At 39.5% G+C, this 17,920-nt stretch overlaps 3 protein-coding genes across 7 annotated transcripts; 2 read left to right on the top strand and 1 right to left on the bottom strand.

Moving 5' to 3' along the window:
* Positions 1–168: 168 nt before the first annotated feature.
* On the top strand, positions 169–2,709 carry dnajb9a (DnaJ heat shock protein family (Hsp40) member B9a). Of its 2 annotated transcripts, none has more exons than XM_086029632.1 (3): positions 169–386; positions 507–730; positions 995–2,709. In XM_086029632.1, the coding sequence occupies exons 2-3, from the start codon at positions 514–516 to the stop codon at positions 1,411–1,413; spliced, it is 636 nt and encodes a 211-aa protein (XP_085885758.1). In that variant the 5' UTR covers positions 169–386; positions 507–513; the 3' UTR covers positions 1,414–2,709. The 2 variants fall into 2 exon arrangements, with proteins under 2 accessions (XP_085885758.1, XP_085885756.1); XM_086029630.1 differs by having other exon boundaries at positions 502–730.
* Positions 2,710–3,426: 717 nt separating this feature from the next.
* Positions 3,427–12,718, top strand: dnm1l (dynamin 1-like). Of its 4 annotated transcripts, none has more exons than XM_086027929.1 (19): positions 3,427–3,677; positions 4,670–4,814; positions 5,721–5,750; positions 6,258–6,304; positions 6,392–6,463; positions 7,133–7,219; positions 7,314–7,476; positions 7,557–7,677; positions 7,772–7,903; positions 8,416–8,622; positions 9,448–9,568; positions 9,656–9,811; positions 10,322–10,411; positions 10,491–10,583; positions 10,691–10,741; positions 10,986–11,168; positions 11,333–11,442; positions 11,549–11,708; positions 12,284–12,718. In XM_086027929.1, exons 1-19 carry the CDS (start codon positions 3,576–3,578, stop codon positions 12,338–12,340), a joined length of 2,127 nt encoding a protein of 708 aa, XP_085884055.1. In that variant the 5' UTR covers positions 3,427–3,575; the 3' UTR covers positions 12,341–12,718. The 4 variants fall into 4 exon arrangements, with proteins under 4 accessions (XP_085884055.1, XP_085884057.1, XP_085884058.1 ...); XM_086027931.1 differs by having other exon boundaries at positions 10,989–11,168; positions 12,284–12,717; XM_086027932.1 differs by lacking the exon at positions 5,721–5,750 and having other exon boundaries at positions 3,428–3,677; positions 12,284–12,710.
* Positions 12,719–13,622: 904 nt separating this feature from the next.
* tnnt2d (troponin T2d, cardiac) lies at positions 13,623–17,796 on the bottom strand. Its single transcript, XM_086027934.1, has 9 exons — positions 17,779–17,796; positions 17,639–17,696; positions 17,432–17,548; positions 16,531–16,608; positions 16,342–16,452; positions 15,103–15,209; positions 14,891–14,981; positions 13,849–13,886; positions 13,623–13,768 (listed from the first exon to the last, which is right to left on the bottom strand). The coding sequence occupies exons 2-9, from the start codon at positions 17,690–17,692 to the stop codon at positions 13,723–13,725; spliced, it is 642 nt and encodes a 213-aa protein (XP_085884060.1). The 5' UTR covers positions 17,693–17,696; positions 17,779–17,796; the 3' UTR covers positions 13,623–13,722.
* Positions 17,797–17,920: the final 124 nt, after the last annotated feature.

Raw genomic sequence — 17,920 nt, 5'->3', positions numbered from 1 at the left:
TCATTGCCTAATCAGTCATTTAAAATTAAGCAGAAATTCACTTCCTAGGACAAAAATGATTTAAAAAATTCATAATAATAATAATAATAATAATAATAATAATAATAATAATAATATTTTTTAATTAAAAAAGTGTATTTCCAACTTTTACCAAAGAGGGAAGTCGCGTGCAAACGTGGCCAGCTGCCATGCTTGCGTGCAGGGGCAGCTTCCGAAGAAGAAATGCAATGATGGCGCCGACTCTTGTCACTCACATTTGAAGCTAACAACGTCACGATTATCGTCAAATAAATGAGCTTCGTTAGGCATATCCAACGTCATGCTTACCGTCGGTTGAACATTAAATACAGCCCTGCAGCTTGGCTTGCACTTGCACCTCATAAAAGGTGGGTATGAGACGCGTATGAAACGTATGGGCAGACGTTAGCCATTATGTCGAGCATAACCGCCAGTTATGCATGTAATGTGAGTAACTCATCTCATTGTATGTTTATTGTGCAGGACAGCTGAGCCATGGCCAATGCTCAGTCTGCTCTGAAGATGGCCGTGTGCCTCCTCGTGATAGCAGAGCTGCTCCTTGCAAAGAAGGACTACTACGACATACTTGGAGTGCCAAAAGACGCCACTGAGCGGCAGATAAAGAAAGCTTTTCACAGGCTCGCCATGAGGTATCACCCTGATAAAAACAGCAGCCCTGACGCTGAAGTGAGATTCAGAGAAATTGCAGAAGGTACAGTTGATCCATGCTATTGTAGTATTCTATCACCATCCGACCATTTCCTATAACACCTATGGGCAATTTAGAATCTTCAATAAACAGCATGCATGGTTGTAGAATGTGAATGGAAGCTGAACGGATTAATGGCATTTCTAGTGAATTGAATGGAGAATGATTTGAGTGACAGGCATCACTGACTAAAACAAGCAAGTCAAGTTACTGCTGTAATCATATTTGTCCAGTCTTTATCTCTTTTTTTTCATCTCTTTTTTTCAGCTTATGAGACGTTATCCGATGTGACCAGAAGGAGAGAGTATGACCAGTTTGGTGGTGGCGCCTCTTATTTCACAGCAGGCAAACAACACAGGCGGAACGCGAACCAACCTTTCAGCTTCAAATTGGACGACATCTTCAAGGACTTTGACATGTACAACCACAACAGCAGGCACGCCCGGCACGGGCAACACTTCGATGAACATTCCCAGAGAGAATCTCACGGCCGACACAAGAGACACTTTCAAGGAGCCGGCGTCTTTGGCGACGTGTTCGACGACATCGAGAAGATGTTCGCCTTCCACAGGCACCCCACACAGACTGAAAGCATCTTCCGTGCTGCCTCCAAACAGCATTGTAGAACAGTGACGCAGCGTAGAGGGAATATGGTGACCACGTACACAGACTGCACTGCATCCTAAGATGCAATAGCCACCTTACTCGTATACAATACATTTGTAACGATGAATCCGAAAGATACATTTGAATGTGACTAGATTTGCTAAAGGGTGGAAGTTTTCCTATCAAGTAGAAATGCTGCTAATTCCACATTGTTTCTGAATCCTCTCAGCTACCCGAGGTTGCTTTCTCTGCTTCTGTTTGCTTGTCTTTTGCATAGTTGTTGGCAAACGAGGGCTGGGATTTGTTTTTTTTTTTTTGGAATGTGGATATTCCACTATAGTTACATCACAGTTCCTGAAGTCCAAAGTAGAGGTTAATTCCCATGGAAAGTTTGCAACTTTGAAAATTCCAGAAATTTTGCAACTTGGAATGTAAAGCTGAAAGCTGCCATTCTGACTGTAAAAGTTGCTCTAAGCAGTCACGAGGAGGAATGGGCAGCACTGATTCGAACTGAGGCAGACAGACTAACAACTAGGCCACCGTTATGTCTATTTTTCCACCAACTTTATAGAATTTTTGATATTGTTTGGGTTTTATAGCTCTACAATAATGTATTTGAATTAAGGGTATTATTGGTTGGGTTTTATAGCTCTACAATAATGTATTTGAATTGAGGGTAATGGGTTGGTTTGCACGTCTGCACCGCTGATCTGAGGTTCTCGGTTTGAGTCTGCCTGAGCATACATGTGTGCAATTCCTATTGGTTGTGTTCTTTGCAAGCCCTCCTTAGGCCCATTAGGTGTAGTTTAAACAACCAGGGTGCGTTTTACATCATTGTCCACTTTTTCTCATAACAGGGTGTCTTATCAAAATATCAAATTGTGTTTTAGTGGAAGGTTTAAATATTTAAATACAATTGAAAAAGCACTAATTTCTCCTCCAAGGCCCCCCATGAAAGTGTAATTTTGTAATGTAACAATTGTGCAAACTTCATAAGTGTCAAGATTTTTCAGTATTTCAGACCTCTAATTTTGCTTGAAATTTGTCATGACTGGTGTTCAAATGTATGTGAAAAAAGGGGTTAAGCAGCTAAGTACTATCATGCTGTATAAAAGTTATTTGTAAATAATGGAAACATCACCATGCCTTCAATGTAGTCCTAACTCACTGAATAGTGTCGTACAAATAGCAAATAGACAAAGCTTTTTTGACGTTACTTCATTCCTAGCTAGCGATAACATTGTGAGTTTTGTGCAATATTTAGTTCCCATATATGATGTAAAAGATCCAATCCAAGCACTTTTTCGATGAGTTTGTGGATTGCTGCCTTTGCTTTTTAAGAGATGTGCTCTGACAAATAAAAAGATAAGACTAAATATCTCCTGTTATTTGGTATACGGTATTACAATGAACCCTTCATGGAATTGCTGTGAAAAAGTTTTTGTGGGGCACAATACCCACCAAAATTAAAGAAGTTCATGTTTGTGGAGTTTTTACTTATCCATTATTATTTCGTAATGAAATCGATATGAAGTTAAAAAAAATCATTTGGGGAAAATAAAATAAATCTTGAAAATATTTTTGTTTAATATGAACCTCTACTAAATGGTTAAGATATCACTTGATAGAGAGACCATAATTATGTCAAAACTGAAAATTCTGAAAACTATGTTGTGGGCATTGATGCACTGTTCAGAAATTAAATCTATGTCTATAACAGCGCACTTTCATTTAAATTCTACAGAAAAACGTGTAATGAATGTTAAAATAATCTTTGAAAAACATGGTCTACCAAACAGTGATTATTTAATGCGCTCGAGTGGGTAGCGGTTTGTTTTATTGACTATTTATTTCACTAAAACTAACCCTGCATTACGGAGGCTGCGTACTGCATACATGTTTAGCGACTTGAAAAAACATATTCCCATTCACCGGCGTGCAAATATTTTGGTTGCACCCTTGGTTACTGTTGCGTAGGAGATTTTGTTATGGTGCGCGACGTTTTCTGACGTTGCTTACAGGAAATGTAGTTCAGTAATAAAAAATCTCCCCGTGGATCCCATAGCACGGCGATTTTGTAAACACAATGTCCCACAATGCAACGGTACCACGCGCAGTAGTTTGCGCCGCGGAGTGAAAGAGATGTCAATCGCTAGCTTAGCCACCCGTGGGACATTGAATGACTTTGTGAAGAACCGAGAAGTGCCCCTTTTTCGACAGGTCCGGATCGGTTTCGGAGCTCATGGAGGCCCTCATACCTGTCATAAACAAACTGCAAGATGTTTTTAACACGGTGGGCGCTGACATCATTCAGCTGCCGCAAATAGTTGTTGTGGGGACTCAGGTGAGAAACACCACTTTGGTTTGGAGGCTAGCAAGTGAATTAGCATGATACCTATTTGTTAAAACTTCAGTCTTGAGTTTATGGCTTTTATTTTTATTCCGTTGTCACTTCTTATGGTTGCCATGTGTGTGTTAACTAACCTTAAAAAAATAGGCAAAAGCATGTTTTCTCTAACACGTTTTCGTGAATTATTGGTAGCAAAAAATCATCATAATACAGATCGATGTTGTTAATTTAATCTATTATGGTTTTTGTTTATCGTAATACATTATAATTGTTGTAAAGTGTAATGTATTGTTTGTTTCCCTACTTAGCTCATGTTTAGCCTATTTCCAAGCTAATGGAAAATATGTCTGATCAAGACCTCCAGCTCATGTATGGTACTTCAGATATGAAATAAATAGCGTATATTATTCAATCTAGTGCTATTTTTTATATTGCAGATACATTACATTTAGTAATACTAATCAGCATGTATTCCAACAATTATACTTCTCATAGCACATCACATGATTCATTATTACTACTACTGCTATTGATCGAAATAAACGCCTCACTTCATCTAAAAAGCTCTACACACACTAGAGCTTAATAGGTTTAAAGTGGCAGGTTTTGCCAAACGAGTTTACTTTATTTGACCCGCTAATAGGATGTGGCAGTCTCAGCTGTTTTGGCAAGCAACAAGGGGTGTTAGAGTGCTACAAACCTAGGAGATGTTTTTTGTTTGGTTTGTTTTGTTGTTGTTGATTTTTTTTTTTTTCTGGTTTATCCTTGCTAGTGTGCTCCAAAGACTAGTCAGTCTGTAGGTGTCGTATACCTACTGTAGTTTAAGAAGTTCAAATTGTACATGTCAAGTGTTCACACATACAAAAATACAGTACACATAACTTTTACTATGTGAATGTAACACCATATTGCATTCATACTGACTTCAACGGTAAAGAAAACTTCCCTCCGATTTTTTCATATTTGTGTGTTTGTTTTCTTCACAGAGCAGTGGCAAGAGTTCTGTTTTAGAGAGCCTAGTCGGAAGGGATGTACTACCGCGAGGCACAGGCATCGTGACCCGTCGTCCGCTCATCTTCCAGCTTGTCCACGTAGATTCCGAAGACCGCCGGAAGACCAATGAGGAGAATGGTACCATTGTTGTATTCATTTTTGTTTATTTTTAAGTTATTACATAATATCCCTGCCTCCTGGAACATCGAACACCATTGTAGTCCATTAGCATTGTTTGAAGCAGGGGTGTCCTGTTGTACAGTGATTTCAAAAGATGCAAAGGGCCCTATTGAAGTTCCAGAACTTTAGTTTACTTAAACGTGCTAAACCAGTCCATCAAGCAGTTCTATATGGTATATTAAAGTCTCAAGACTGCCGCAACTTAGCTGTAATAATATTACCGTAAACCCCTTTTTTTTTTTTTTTTTTTAAACAACCCGTAGGTACTGGTAAACGTCTAAACAATGTGACCCCCAATTGGTTCCAATTTGTTATTTAAATGTTTATAATTACGACAACAACAATACTACTTTAGTTAGCCCCTGTACAGTGTGACAAAGTTAAAGTGGTTTGGTTAAATGCACTATTTGTACTGCTCTTTTTTTTATGTTTAGTTTTACAGTAAACTGCGACTGAGATGGTATGACCTCACATCTTGAACAAAGTTTTTCACTTCTTTTTTGAAGAATCGTTCACCATCTGCTAAACTGATGCTTTTTGTATAGCCCTCTATCACCTATATCGCTCGTGACAAAAAAAAAAAATGTTCACCCTAATTTTCAGCACATCGTAGAAGTTATAGCTCTCTCATAGCTGAGAGGTCTTGGGTTCAAATTTTGGCTCAGGCCTCCTTGTGGGGATTTTGCTTGTTCTCCAGATGCTTTAATGAATTTTCACAGAGTACTCTAAAGTACCAGACTCTTAAGTTGTGCAATTGCGGTGTTCACTCCATGCCTAAGGCTTTGCCATACAGTTAATATTGTCTCATTCACAAGTAGGCAAGCACCAGGCTAACCCATTTCTTGTCTCTCTCTTAAACTACAGAATTCAAGAAAAACGGGCGCTTTTACAGAGGTCTCCCTTTTGTTGTTTGCCTTTTCGTGTTTGTATACAGTATAATGTACCCTCCCCATTTTTGTCCCTTCATTTGAGTGGCATGTGATCAACCGCGCACCCACGTGGCTTCACTCAGTTCAGATTGATTGAAAAATGATTTTTTTTTCATCATTCTTTGAACATACCCAAACACCCAAAAGAGCTGCAATGTCCTGAACCGCCAGCTTCACCTGAGATGACCAACAGGCTTCGCCTTTTGCGTCCTTGTTTTGTTGTGCAGCTTTGATTGGCTTGCTTATTTGTGCTTGAAGGGTTTACTGTGCTTCTGTCATTTTTTCCAGGTAGGAAAGCATTTGGTATCCCCGCTCTTTATTATTATTTTTTTTCCCCCCTCAGCTTTTCGCTCTGGAGAGTTTTTACAATCCATTTTAGCCACCAGAAATTTCCTCTCGTGACAAGTTAAACATAGAGGAGCGATGTGTTGGTCACATCATTGACTCATGCCCGCAATTTTAATCTCTACAGGCATCGATGGCGAGGAATGGGGCAAATTCTTGCACACCAAAAACAAGGTAAAGTTGAATGAAATTATGTCAAATGAGCCCACTCAAGTCCTGACTACCAATTGGATGAGTGACATGTCTCTCTCTTTTTTTAAGATCTACACTAATTTTGAGGAGATCCGTCAAGAAATTGAAGCAGAAACTGAAAGAATATCAGGCATTAACAAGGTATGGCCATCATCTTTGAACATAATAAATGTCACCATACGTGTTCTACATAATACATGTAAGGCCATGATGTATGTAGTAAATTATAAATTATATACAGTAGCTGGCAAAAGTGAGTACACCTGTCACATTTTCGTAAATATATTTATCTTTTCATGGGACTAGACTGAAGGAAGGAATGCCACTTTGCTACGGTGTATAGCCGGTATATAGCTTATATAACAATGTACATTTACTGTCCCTTCCAAATCACACATAGTGATTCAAATTTAAATCACTGGCAACAAAAGTGAGTGCACCCTGAAGGAAAAATGTCCAAAATGGCCTCAATTAATAATTGAAAAAAATTAATGGCCCTGAGTTATTTTCAGGGGACAGTAGATTAACAGTTGTACAAGCCGTACATTGACTACTTCACATTGTAGCAACGTGTCATTTCTTCATTGTTGTGCCATCAAAAGATATAATAAAATATTTACCAAAATGTGAGGGATGTACTCACCTTTGTGTGTTAGTGTCTATATACCGGATAAAAGCAGAAAATCAAAGCAAAAAAACAGTTTCTGGCTTCTTGTGTGATTTCCACTTTTTGCAGAGGCATGTAGCTGCCTGTCTACAAACAATAAATGTAAACGCAATCTTCATGTTTTGCTTTGTTTTTGTCCCCAGGGTATCAGTGATGAACCCATTCACCTCAAAGTCTTCTCACCCAATGTTGTCAACCTCACACTGGTGGACCTGCCTGGCATTACGAAGGTGAGATGCGTCCAGACGTGATTGTGGTCACATTTCTTTCTATTGAGTTATTATTTTTTATTTTTTATTCATTTATTCTTGTATTGTTTTCCAGGTGCCAGTGGGAGACCAGCCCAAAGACATCGAGATTCAAATCCGTGAACTGATCGTGAAGTACATCTCGAACCCCAACTCCATCATCCTGGCTGTGACTGCTGCCAACACAGACATGGCGACGTCAGAAGCCCTCAAAGTGGCCCGCGAAGTTGATCCTGATGGTACAACGCTTCGCTTTGTGCATTTGCGCGGTAAACAGTGCTGAAACGCGTCCTAATTGTTTCCTCCATGTTGTGTCCAGGCAGGAGGACACTGGCAGTGGTCACCAAGCTGGATCTGATGGATGCTGGAACAGACGCCATGGATATCCTGATGGGCCGAGTCATTCCTGTCAAACTTGGCATTATTGGAGTTGTCAACAGGTGACGGGGCTTCCGTCCATTTGCACACGCCAGTCATGTGATGTGCTAACTGTGGGTTTTCTATTGCCTTTTTCTTTTTTCATTTTTTTACCAGGAGCCAGCTGGATATCAATCAGAAGAAATCTGTGGCAGATGCCATCCGTGATGAGTACGCTTTTCTACAAAAGAAGTATCCCTCCCTCGCAAACAGAAGTGGAACTAAATATCTGGCCAGGACACTGAATAGGTAAGAGAGGAATTTCCTGTTTTAAAAGGCCAGTAGATGCACAAAAACATTTTGACATATAAATTGATATCTCACACCAACATAGGGAATTTGGGGGTTTTGTCAGGGTTTGTAAATGGTTCCAAAGATGTTCGCAGACAGTTTTTACTTGTTGCAAATAGTTTTTCTTGTGGCCAACAGGAAATTTGTGAACGTCTTTGCAACCTTTTATATACCCTGACGAAAACCACAAATTTGCCATGCTCGCAAGCTTTCGCCGCTTAGTGAGATACCATCTTAACTACGTCCGCGGCAAGTGAAATTAAATTGGCTTCATGTTGAAATAACAAAATGTATTTTTCACAATTTCCAACAACATACGATACCAGTCAAAAGTTTGAAAACACACTCTAATTCAAGTGTTTTTCATTATTCAAAAATTTCCTGAATTGTACTTGTATACATATAACACAACAAATGATTATAATGTAATTTTAACGTGCGTTTGACTCAGCTTTTCTTCTTGGGTGCAGATTGCTCATGCACCACATCCGAGACTGCCTCCCGGAGCTGAAAACCAGGATCAACGTGCTGGCGGCCCAGTACCAGTCGCTGCTCAACAGCTACGGCGAGCCCGTGGAGGACCAGAGCGCCACCTTGCTGCAGCTCATCACCAAGTTTGCCGCCGAGTACTGCCATACCATCGAGGGCACGGCCAAGTACATCGAGACGGCTGAACTGTGAGTCACGCTGCCGCCGCTTCGCCGGCTGTTGCAAAGTCGGTTAACATCTTAACTTTTAAGCATTTTGTAGAAAGGTGCTCTGTGAAGTTCGGTCCATTTACTTGCAGTAGTTCTTGGACAGATTTGTCACATTCAACGCTCCCAGTTAAAGTTTACTGTAAAACTAAACATAATAGCAAGAATTGCACATGTATTTAAGCAAGCCACTTAACAGCAGTCCGCTATCTTAATGCTAACAAACGATGCAAACTGACATAAACGGGCTAACGAAAGTAGCATCAGCAGCAGTTTATATAAACCTTTAAATTTGAACACTAACTTTTTTTTTTTATTTAGTCGAATAGGTTACTTCTGCCATTTGCATATCCACAAATGATTCAGTTAAACATGACAAAAATGGACGACACTCCACTAGCTCAATGCTAACAAACAATGCAAACTGTCACAGATGGGCTAACAAAAGTAGCATCGGCAGCAGTAGATATAAAACCCTTTAAATTTGAACACTAACTTTTTTTTTTAATTTAGCGAAGAGGTTACTTCTGCCCTTTGCATATCCACAAATGCTTCAGTTAAACATGACAAAAAGTGACATAGTTTATCATTAATTGACTTCTTTTCATCCACTAATCCGATGGTTTGAACTGCTTTGGGTTTCACACACACTCTTTTTGTCACTACTTGATCCGTACCTGGCAACACGCTGCAAAATGAAAAATCGCGGGCCAGGTTTCAGTTTAGGGTGCCTACGACCTCCCCAAGCCACCCAAGCAATCTCTGAAAATCAGTTTGAGCGAGCCTTCCGTCTCTGCTCCTCCTCAGCTGTGGCGGCGCGCGAATCTGTTATATATTCCACGAGACGTTCGGTCGGACGTTGGAGTCGGTCGACCCCCTGGGCGGTCTGACGACAATCGACGTGCTCACGGCGATCCGAAACGCAACGGTGGGTCCCCGCGACATCTGATCCTGATACGTACTGTAACTAACTCTTAGCAACCATCCAAACGGTGTGACAACATGTTGTTTCCAGGGGCCTAGGCCTGCTTTGTTTGTGCCGGAAGTTTCCTTTGAGTTGCTGGTCAAGAGACAAGTGAAGCGTCTGGAGGAGCCCAGCCTGCGCTGCGTGGAGCTGGTTCACGAGGAGATGCAGAGGATCATTCAACACTGCAGCAACTACAGCACACAGGTGACGACAGGCCACAACTACAGATGCAATTAGAATATAGTGGAAAAAACTTCAATTTCCGTTCAAATAGTGAAAAAGAAATTGATTCGCGACACACAGAGGGAAATATTTCCTGATTTCCTGATTTATAGTTTTAATCATTACAGCTTACGACTAACGAAAATCCCCCATTTACCATTTTGAGAAATTTGAATATTACTATCTAAAATATTATTGTTTCAGGAATTGGGTCGGAATTGGCCTTTTAAAATGTATTTTTCTTGGTGATGAATTAATTTCTTAGATGTATTTGAATTTCATTATCGAATTGAATGGCTTGCAATTCAATGAGATGCACAAGTAGAAGCGATGTAGACGTTTGTCATGGCTAAATATAAATGTTCCTTTTCATCCTCCTCAAGCACAATAATGTGTTAAATGGTACTCATGGGAGCTTATCGAATAATTAATTTAGTACATTCGAATTTTGATTGATTGATTTTTTTTATTTTTTATTTCTCTCTGTTGTAGGAGCTGCTGCGATTCCCAAAGCTCCACGATGCCATCGTGGAAGTGGTCACCTCCCTGTTGAGAAAGAGACTACCAGTTACCAATGACATGGTACTGAAAAGTGCCCACACTACTACATGATGTTATCCACAACTTTTCATAATTACCATAAATGTGTTTTTGTCTTGAGGTTCACAACCTGGTTGCAATTGAGCTGGCGTACATCAACACCAAGCATCCTGACTTTGCCGATGCCTGCGGCCTCATGAACCATAACATTGAGGTACAAGCCCTGTTCTAGGTTCTACCCTTCTCTTTGTATGTTTTTTTTTTTTTTTTTTTAATTGTGGTCATTCACACACTTAATAACCATTTTTTGTGTTTTCACAGGAGCAAAGACGCAACAGAATGAGGGACATGTCTGCTGTCCCCCGAGACAAAGTAGTTTTTTTTTTTTTTTTTTTTTTCATATATCAAAATGTCAAATATATGAGCTGTGCTAACATATTAGAAATCACTAAATCAGTATGATGCAGTGCAGTTTTACACCACTGAAAACTACAAGCACATTTACATTTATATACTAGTGTACAGCATTGTATATTGATCTCATTTCAAAGCTTGTAACAAGTTTTTTTTTTTTCCCATACAACCCCATGTGATCGCTGATCTCTCTCCCGGCCAGCAGATGGCAGCGGGCGGCACTCAGGGTGCGTCTCCCGGTGATCAGACGGACAGCGGTGGGACGGGGAACTGGAGAGGGATGCTGAAAAGGGGGGAGGACGGCGCGGCGGGTGAAAGGACGTTGCCCCAGAACCCCCTCCCCACCAGCCCGCAGAAGGGCCATGCTGTTAATTTGCTGGATGTGGTAAGGACGACTTTAAAGGGTCGCAACAGAATGATTTGCATTATGTCGTGTCTATTTCTGTCGATGAAATATGGACTTTTGTTGGCTTGTTGTAACTGGTGTCGCTAGCCATCAAAAAGTCAATTTTCCATTATATGTCCATCACACCTGTTCTTACTCTCCAGCCTGTACCAGTGTCCAGGAAGTTGTCTGCTCGGGAACAGAGAGACTGCGAGGTCATCGAGAGGCTCATCAAGTCCTATTTCCTCATCGTGCGGAAAAACATCCAAGACAGGTACAGAAAGAGCGACCATCACTTGATCTGTGTTCCAATGGAGAGTCAGAATCCTCGGCGACAGTTTTCTTCACTGTCTCACCGCTTCCGTGCTGCGCCTCCTCAGCGTGCCCAAAGCGGTGATGCACTTCCTGGTCAACCATGTTAAAGACTGCCTGCAAAGCGAGCTGGTGGGTCAGTTGTATAAATCGGTACTGCTGGATGACTTGCTGACGGAATCGGAGGACATGGCGCAGCGACGTAACGAGGCGGCGGACATGCTCAAGGTACGCGTAACTACAAAATATACACTAATGACGATTTGATGTTTATGCCATAATGGAGTGAGTGCTGAATTTATTTCTTAGGTGCGTAGTTGTTATCCAGTGAACGACCCAAAAAAAAAAAAAAAAAAACCAAAACTAGCCACTTCATTAGGTGCACCTGTACAATACGTGACTTCTTAGACCACAGGTGTTAAAGCCAACGTCCAGGGGCCAGATTCGGCCCGCCATATTATTCTATGTGGCCCGCAAAAGCAAATCATGTGTGTCAACTTTCATGGTTCGTGCTAAAATCTATACCAAAATTTCGAATTGGCATGTGTTAATAATAAATAATGTTGAGATTTTTGCAATCATTTTTTTTGTTTTCCTTTTTACTGTGACTTTGATTTCTGATTTCAGAGCTAGTAATCCATCAATTTGTTGTGTATATGTCATAATACGATGAGACGATTTACTATATTTGTTCCACCGTCATAATGGCCCTCTGAGGGAAGCCGTAACTACAGAGTGGCCCCACCCAAAAAAAAAAAAAAGTTTGACACTCCCGACTTAGGCCATGTCATTGGTGTACGCAGGCCCTGCAGAAAGCCAGCCAAGTGATCGCGGAGATCAGAGAAACGCACTTATGGTGAGAGAATCTGCTCTCCTTCAGGCTCCTCCCCTTCCTCAATCCACTCCCCCTTACCCAATCCAGGGACCACCAGGCCCCGCACTCAAGGTCCACATAGAGACCCACAGTTCTCACAATACGACACTGATTATGTGTATGAGAAATCATAGTTTTGAATGTACAATTTGGACAAAGACGTCTTACCATTCAGTTTCCACCACCAACCCTCAAACATCCCCTTGACGAGGAATAATCTATTTTTCTTATCAACCAAACTGTATCTATAGGGATGATGTTATTATCCATTATTTTGTGTTGAATAGAATTAAAGATAGACATGACAAACAAAACAGTTGTTGTTGTCGTCACGTATTACATACTAACTTCCATCCCACGATCCCTAATTGATTGAGTACGGTGAAAATCTGTATATTAGTGGTTTGGCATTAGCGAATTCACATTTTATTTTATTTTAATGTGTCTTTGATTATTCGTTGCAAACGTATCCATTCGCTTTTTTTTTTTTTTTTGTGCTCAGGTCAAAGCAATACATTTATTATTTTGGCGCCATCTGGGGAATTTTTTCATCCGTTTTTAACTCATTCACCAGCAAACATTTTCAGACACTCTTTTACCCTAACGTTTGAAAAAAAATCTCAAAAAAATATAAATATGTTGCTGGGATTGAATGGCGACCCTGTGAAAAGACAAGTAAATTCGTCAACGGCAGTGAATGAGTTAATGCGCCTTGTGCCGAGTCAAAGTGAAAGTACTATTTTATTCTTTTGCTTCTCTAGTGATGCTGCTTTGAGTAACCAATGCAGAGCTATTCACTGTTAAAAGGTGACTATATTCCCTAATTTTTCTTATTGAGTGGAAATACCAAAAGGTAAGTTCAAGGACTTTATGTATGTTTGTGCGCATATTGTTCGCCCATGTGTGATGTCACGGCACTACCCGCTAGCGTGTTATTTAGCTGGGTATACTCATGTGAAGTTGATTTGTTCGTGTTGAATAATTTCACAACTGAATACGGTCGTTTATGGAACACGGGTTCATGGTTTTGTACATGCTAGAAGCGCGGTGTTGATGCTTTATGATCGTCTCCGTTATAAGTGCTTTGCCACCATCTTCTGGCATCTGTAAGCAATTCCAAACCTCTTTTAGTGTGTGTCAGTTTTTCATGGATTTACACTATTGGCAGTGTCTGCAACAAGCCCCCCTCCAAAAAAACTGATGGCTTCCAAACTCCACTGTATTTGATTGATTTGTCTTATAGGACTCTCACACACACAGTATCGCACTCATGGAGTGGATGCTTGTTTATTGATATGAAATACGATTGGAGGTACACCGGTGTCCTGTTTTGGTGTGTCCCGCGGTGGGGGCAAGGAAGCGCCCTCTTTACCTCAGCCGGGCTCCCATCTTGCCCTTCCCGCGACCCTTAACACTAAAACCAAACACAGATGAAGAAACAGCAGCGTGAAATCAGGCAAATCAACTGTTTATCACGTTTTCATGTGACTTTACCTCTGGTGATCCTGCACTCGGACAAGGAGCAAGTTGATCTGCAAGTAGTATAAAGCACAAGTGACAAGTGATCAAATATTAATAATAATAATGATAGTAAAAAAAAAGGAGAAATTTACCAGTTTTGATTTTATTCTTGAATTAGAACGTATTTGAAAAAGTCTACTAACGTTAACATTTGGGTAATATAAATTGTAATACATTGCTCAACATTTTGTATGTTTAAAAGTAATTAAAAATAGGATTTAGTCCAAAGTATTTTTTATTATTTACAAACATGCAAATAAAATAAATAGAAATATCATTTTATTGTTCATTTTAGAGTTAAATGCGTTGACATTTTTGTTGTTGAAAGTTGAAAATTGGATGCATGTAATTAAAAGTAAAAGTGACAGTATTAAAAATTAATTCTATTAAATATTTTGTGTTACATATTTTCTTTTTTGAAATTACTTTCCCTTAAAGGATAAAATTAGTATAATAAATGGGATTTTTTTGTGACAACCTAATTTAATGTCATTTAAGGGACTACTTTTTTTCAGGGTATGCAAGTGAGTATATATATATATATATATATATATATATATATATATATATATATATATATATATATATATATATATATATATATAAAAAATGCAAGTGGTTTACTTGTTTTGAACCAGTGCTTCACTAAAGCGTAAAGCCATATAAAAAGGTATGTTGGATATGCTCTTTTTTTTTTTATCAGAACATCCCTAATTAAAATGAATACTGATGAAATATCATAATATTGATGAAATTTAATTTTTAAATTTAATCCCAACTGTTTCAATTTCTCAAAATTTCAGCAACAGAACTCGGGAGGAAAATTTGTTCTAATGGAATACTGTGCTTAACATTTTTGCATTACTGAAGAAAATTAAGTAAGTTGATGCACCTTCTCACACAAAATACATATACCTGTACAGTATATTAAAATAAACATTTATTTAATCCGAGCCCTTATTTACATTTTATGTTATAGCATGCAATATAATGAAGCGGTATTTGCTAGACTCACGTCACTCTTCTGCCTTTTGAACTTGTCGTTGAGGTCGTACTTCTCCGTCTCCAGTTGCATCAGCCACTGCCACAGCTCGTTAGCCTTCTCCCTGCACACACACACACACACACACACACACACACACACACACACACAAACCATCGCCGATTTCTTATCATATTTAATATGAATACATTTGCCGTGGTGTGGAGTCCCTTGTTTGTCCATACTTGAGCTTGTCGTCACTCAAGTGGTCGATGTTGAGCGGCTTCCTGCGCTCAGCCAGAATCTTCTTCTTCTTCTCTCTCTCCGTCTGCTTTTTGCCTTTTTTTTCACTCTGTTTTGGCATAATGGAATATTTATCAAAGCAAAATTCAGTAAGTGCACTTTAGTCCACACTGTATAAAGTCTGTCTGTTCTAATGATGGCTAGTGCAAGAGCTGCAGAGTTGATCTGCTGCATCCTACTGAGAGCTGTTCCTAATATTTTGACCCACTCATGTCATTGAGGAATGTAAAACTAATGGACAATAGTGAATGATGATGAATTCATGAGGATGCTCTTGCGAAGATTTAACAAGATATTGTATATAATGTTTTAATTGGGAGCAGTTGGATTGTATTATTCTATTGTATTGTCTATTGTTTTATCTACAGCACTTTGTGTATGAACAGCTGTGGTTGTTGTTATAAAATGCTGTATAAATTGAGTTGAAAATTGTCATTTTACCCCCCCCCAAAATAAAATATTATATTAGTTTTTGAATGTTTCATTTAAATTAGAGTATTTCAATATTATTTGGTTTATAGTAAAATTTAAGATTTCCTTAAAGCGGAAGTCAACCCAAACATATTTTTTCCAGAATATGTTCTATGCAGGCCCACTAGTCTAAACTAGCTCAGGGGGCGGCCATTTTGTCACTTTTGTCGACTGAAGATGACATTGAAGTTGCTCAGGGTTCAGATAACAACCAATCATGGCTCAGCTTCGGAAAACAGGTGAGCCGTGATTGGTCGTGATCTGAGTCCTGAGCAACTTCGATGTCTTCAGTCAACAGAAGTGACTGAGCTAGCTAAAAACGGGTCGATTTCTCATATTCCACAAACGTAATATTAATCAGAATGTCGTGTTAAGACTAGTGGGCCTGCATAGAACATATTCTGGAAAAAATATGTTTGGGTCGACTTTCAATTCAACAAAAAAAAAAAAAGAAAAAAAAAGTAGGGTAGTGAGGAAAAACAATTTGCCAATTCAGTCATATATTCAATCAATATTTTTGATTTTCCCTTGAAGCAGAATTCGTATAATAATCTTAAAAACAATTTGCTCAACATCCATCCATCCATCCACCCAATTGTGGCAATTTCAGCAACAAAAGTTGAAATTACTGCATGATGTCCTAATAATTTCTGCATCTAAAGTAGCCGCATTTATATGACCATGTATGTCAAAGTAATAAGCTGCGTGACCTTCTGTCCGGCGCCGTACTGCTGAGTCATGCTGGAGAGGACCTTCTTCTTCTTGGCGTCTTCGTCGTGCTTCTTGCGATGCTCCTCCTGCTCTCTTCGCTCTTTCTCCTCCTGGATGTAGCACACACATGCACACGCGTGTCAATGCTCGAGTCATCACTCGCGTTTTCTTAATTAGCGTGGACTTACGGCCAGCCTGGCCTGCCTCTCTTTCTCCATCTCGGCCCGGATCCTTTGCTGCTCCGCCCTCTCGGCGCGACGCTTCTCCTTTTAAGGAAACACATTTGAAGCTTTTATTTGAAAAATGACAAAAATGAATGATTCGTTATGAAACTTCACAACTACAATTTTTCAACTACAAAGACCCAGCACTGCATTTTCAGTGCTGTCTTTTGTTGCTAGGCAGAATTCATGGGGCACAATTGCCCCCAGCGCTACGCTTTTGCATGATGGGTTGAATGCAGAAAACAGTTTTCACTGGATGTTGTAGATGTGACTAACTTTAGCACGACCCTTAGGTCGCTAAGCTACGCCCACAAGGCTGTTTGAATGACTAACAAGGGAAAGACAACGGCGTGTCCTTAAATGGGTATGGGAACGCAAGCTAGCCCATTGCAATAAATCTCAGTTTAAAAAAAAAAAAAAAAAAAAAGAGAGATATTTTGATCACTATTATATTTACAATGTCAATACAAAAAAAAAAAATCAAACCCCCAAATTCTTCAAAAACACGGTGGTAAACATTCAATATAAATTGTATGCAAAAAAAAAAATAAAAATAATAATTAAAAAAAAAAAAAGTAAAATATTGAAAAAAATCTGCAAATTTGCAAATCTGTGGATGCCGATGCATGTGGCGCAGGTATTAATTCAACTGTCATATCTGCCACTTTGAGTGTGTATGGCTTTAGAAGGCAGGGCCTGGCCTGGTGAGTGACGTGGGCGTCACCGAAAGAGCCAGTCTGCAAGTTGAGCATCTCAGCTTCAGGATTACCACCATTTTTATTTCAATATTAAAATGTTTTGTGTATTTTGAGTGACTTTAGGAAACGTCTTTAAATTGGCTGCAAATTTGAAGGTCTCTACTCACAATTCTGTTGACGAGGGCGACGAGCTCCTCTTCCTCTTTTTTCCTCTGGATGAAGTGAGCCTCGATGAGCGACTGCAACTCGGACAGATCTTTCTCTTGACGCTTCCTGTGGATGTCCTGCTCTCACAAGTAGCGTAAAATATTCACAACATTCGTCAACTTTTTTTTTTTTTTTTTTTTTTAAGCATTTCGTGGGCTCAAACTCACATCAAAATCCACTTTCTCCCCATCTGGGATCTTTGGGGCGGCAATGTTTGACATGAATCTGTACAATTGAGCAAAAAGGGTTGGTAACTAGCAGAATAAAACTGAAACATTATTGTGTTAATGATTACAAATCAACTTACTTTGGTTTTGGCTTTGAGTCATCTATTTAAAAAAAGAGAGAGAGAGAGAGAAAACAATGGACTTTATGACTTTCGTGCAGGGTTTATGATTCCATCATTGGATTCCAGGATTTACAGTAGCTACCATATTTCCACAACTTCA

This window comes from Filicampus tigris, chromosome 4 (genome assembly GCF_054856515.1).
Source record: "Filicampus tigris isolate MCC_2025a chromosome 4, RoL_Ftig_1.0, whole genome shotgun sequence".
Classification (NCBI taxonomy): domain Eukaryota; kingdom Metazoa; phylum Chordata; class Actinopteri; order Syngnathiformes; family Syngnathidae; genus Filicampus; species Filicampus tigris.
This window is presented reverse-complemented; position numbering and strand designations above follow the sequence as displayed.

Coding starts and splice junctions, on each gene's coding strand:
- dnajb9a (XM_086029632.1), top strand. CDS start 514: ATGGCCAATGCTCAGTCTGCTCTGAAGATGGCCGTGTGCCTCCTCGTG. Junction 731..994: donor ATTCAGAGAAATTGCAGAAG/GTACAGTTGATC, acceptor TCTTTTTTTCAG/CTTATGAGACGTTATCCGAT.
- dnm1l (XM_086027929.1), top strand. CDS start 3,576: ATGGAGGCCCTCATACCTGTCATAAACAAACTGCAAGATGTTTTTAAC. Junction 7,678..7,771: donor ATTATTGGAGTTGTCAACAG/GTGACGGGGCTT, acceptor TTTTTTTACCAG/GAGCCAGCTGGATATCAATC. Junction 8,623..9,447: donor TACATCGAGACGGCTGAACT/GTGAGTCACGCT, acceptor GCTCCTCCTCAG/CTGTGGCGGCGCGCGAATCT.
- tnnt2d (XM_086027934.1), bottom strand. CDS start 17,692: ATGTCAAACATTGCCGCCCCAAAGATCCCAGATGGGGAGAAAGTGGAT. Junction 16,453..16,530: donor AGAGGCAGGCCAGGCTGGCC/GTAAGTCCACGC, acceptor TGCTACATCCAG/GAGGAGAAAGAGCGAAGAGA. Junction 14,982..15,102: donor TTGAGTGACGACAAGCTCAA/GTATGGACAAAC, acceptor GTGTGTGTGCAG/GGAGAAGGCTAACGAGCTGT.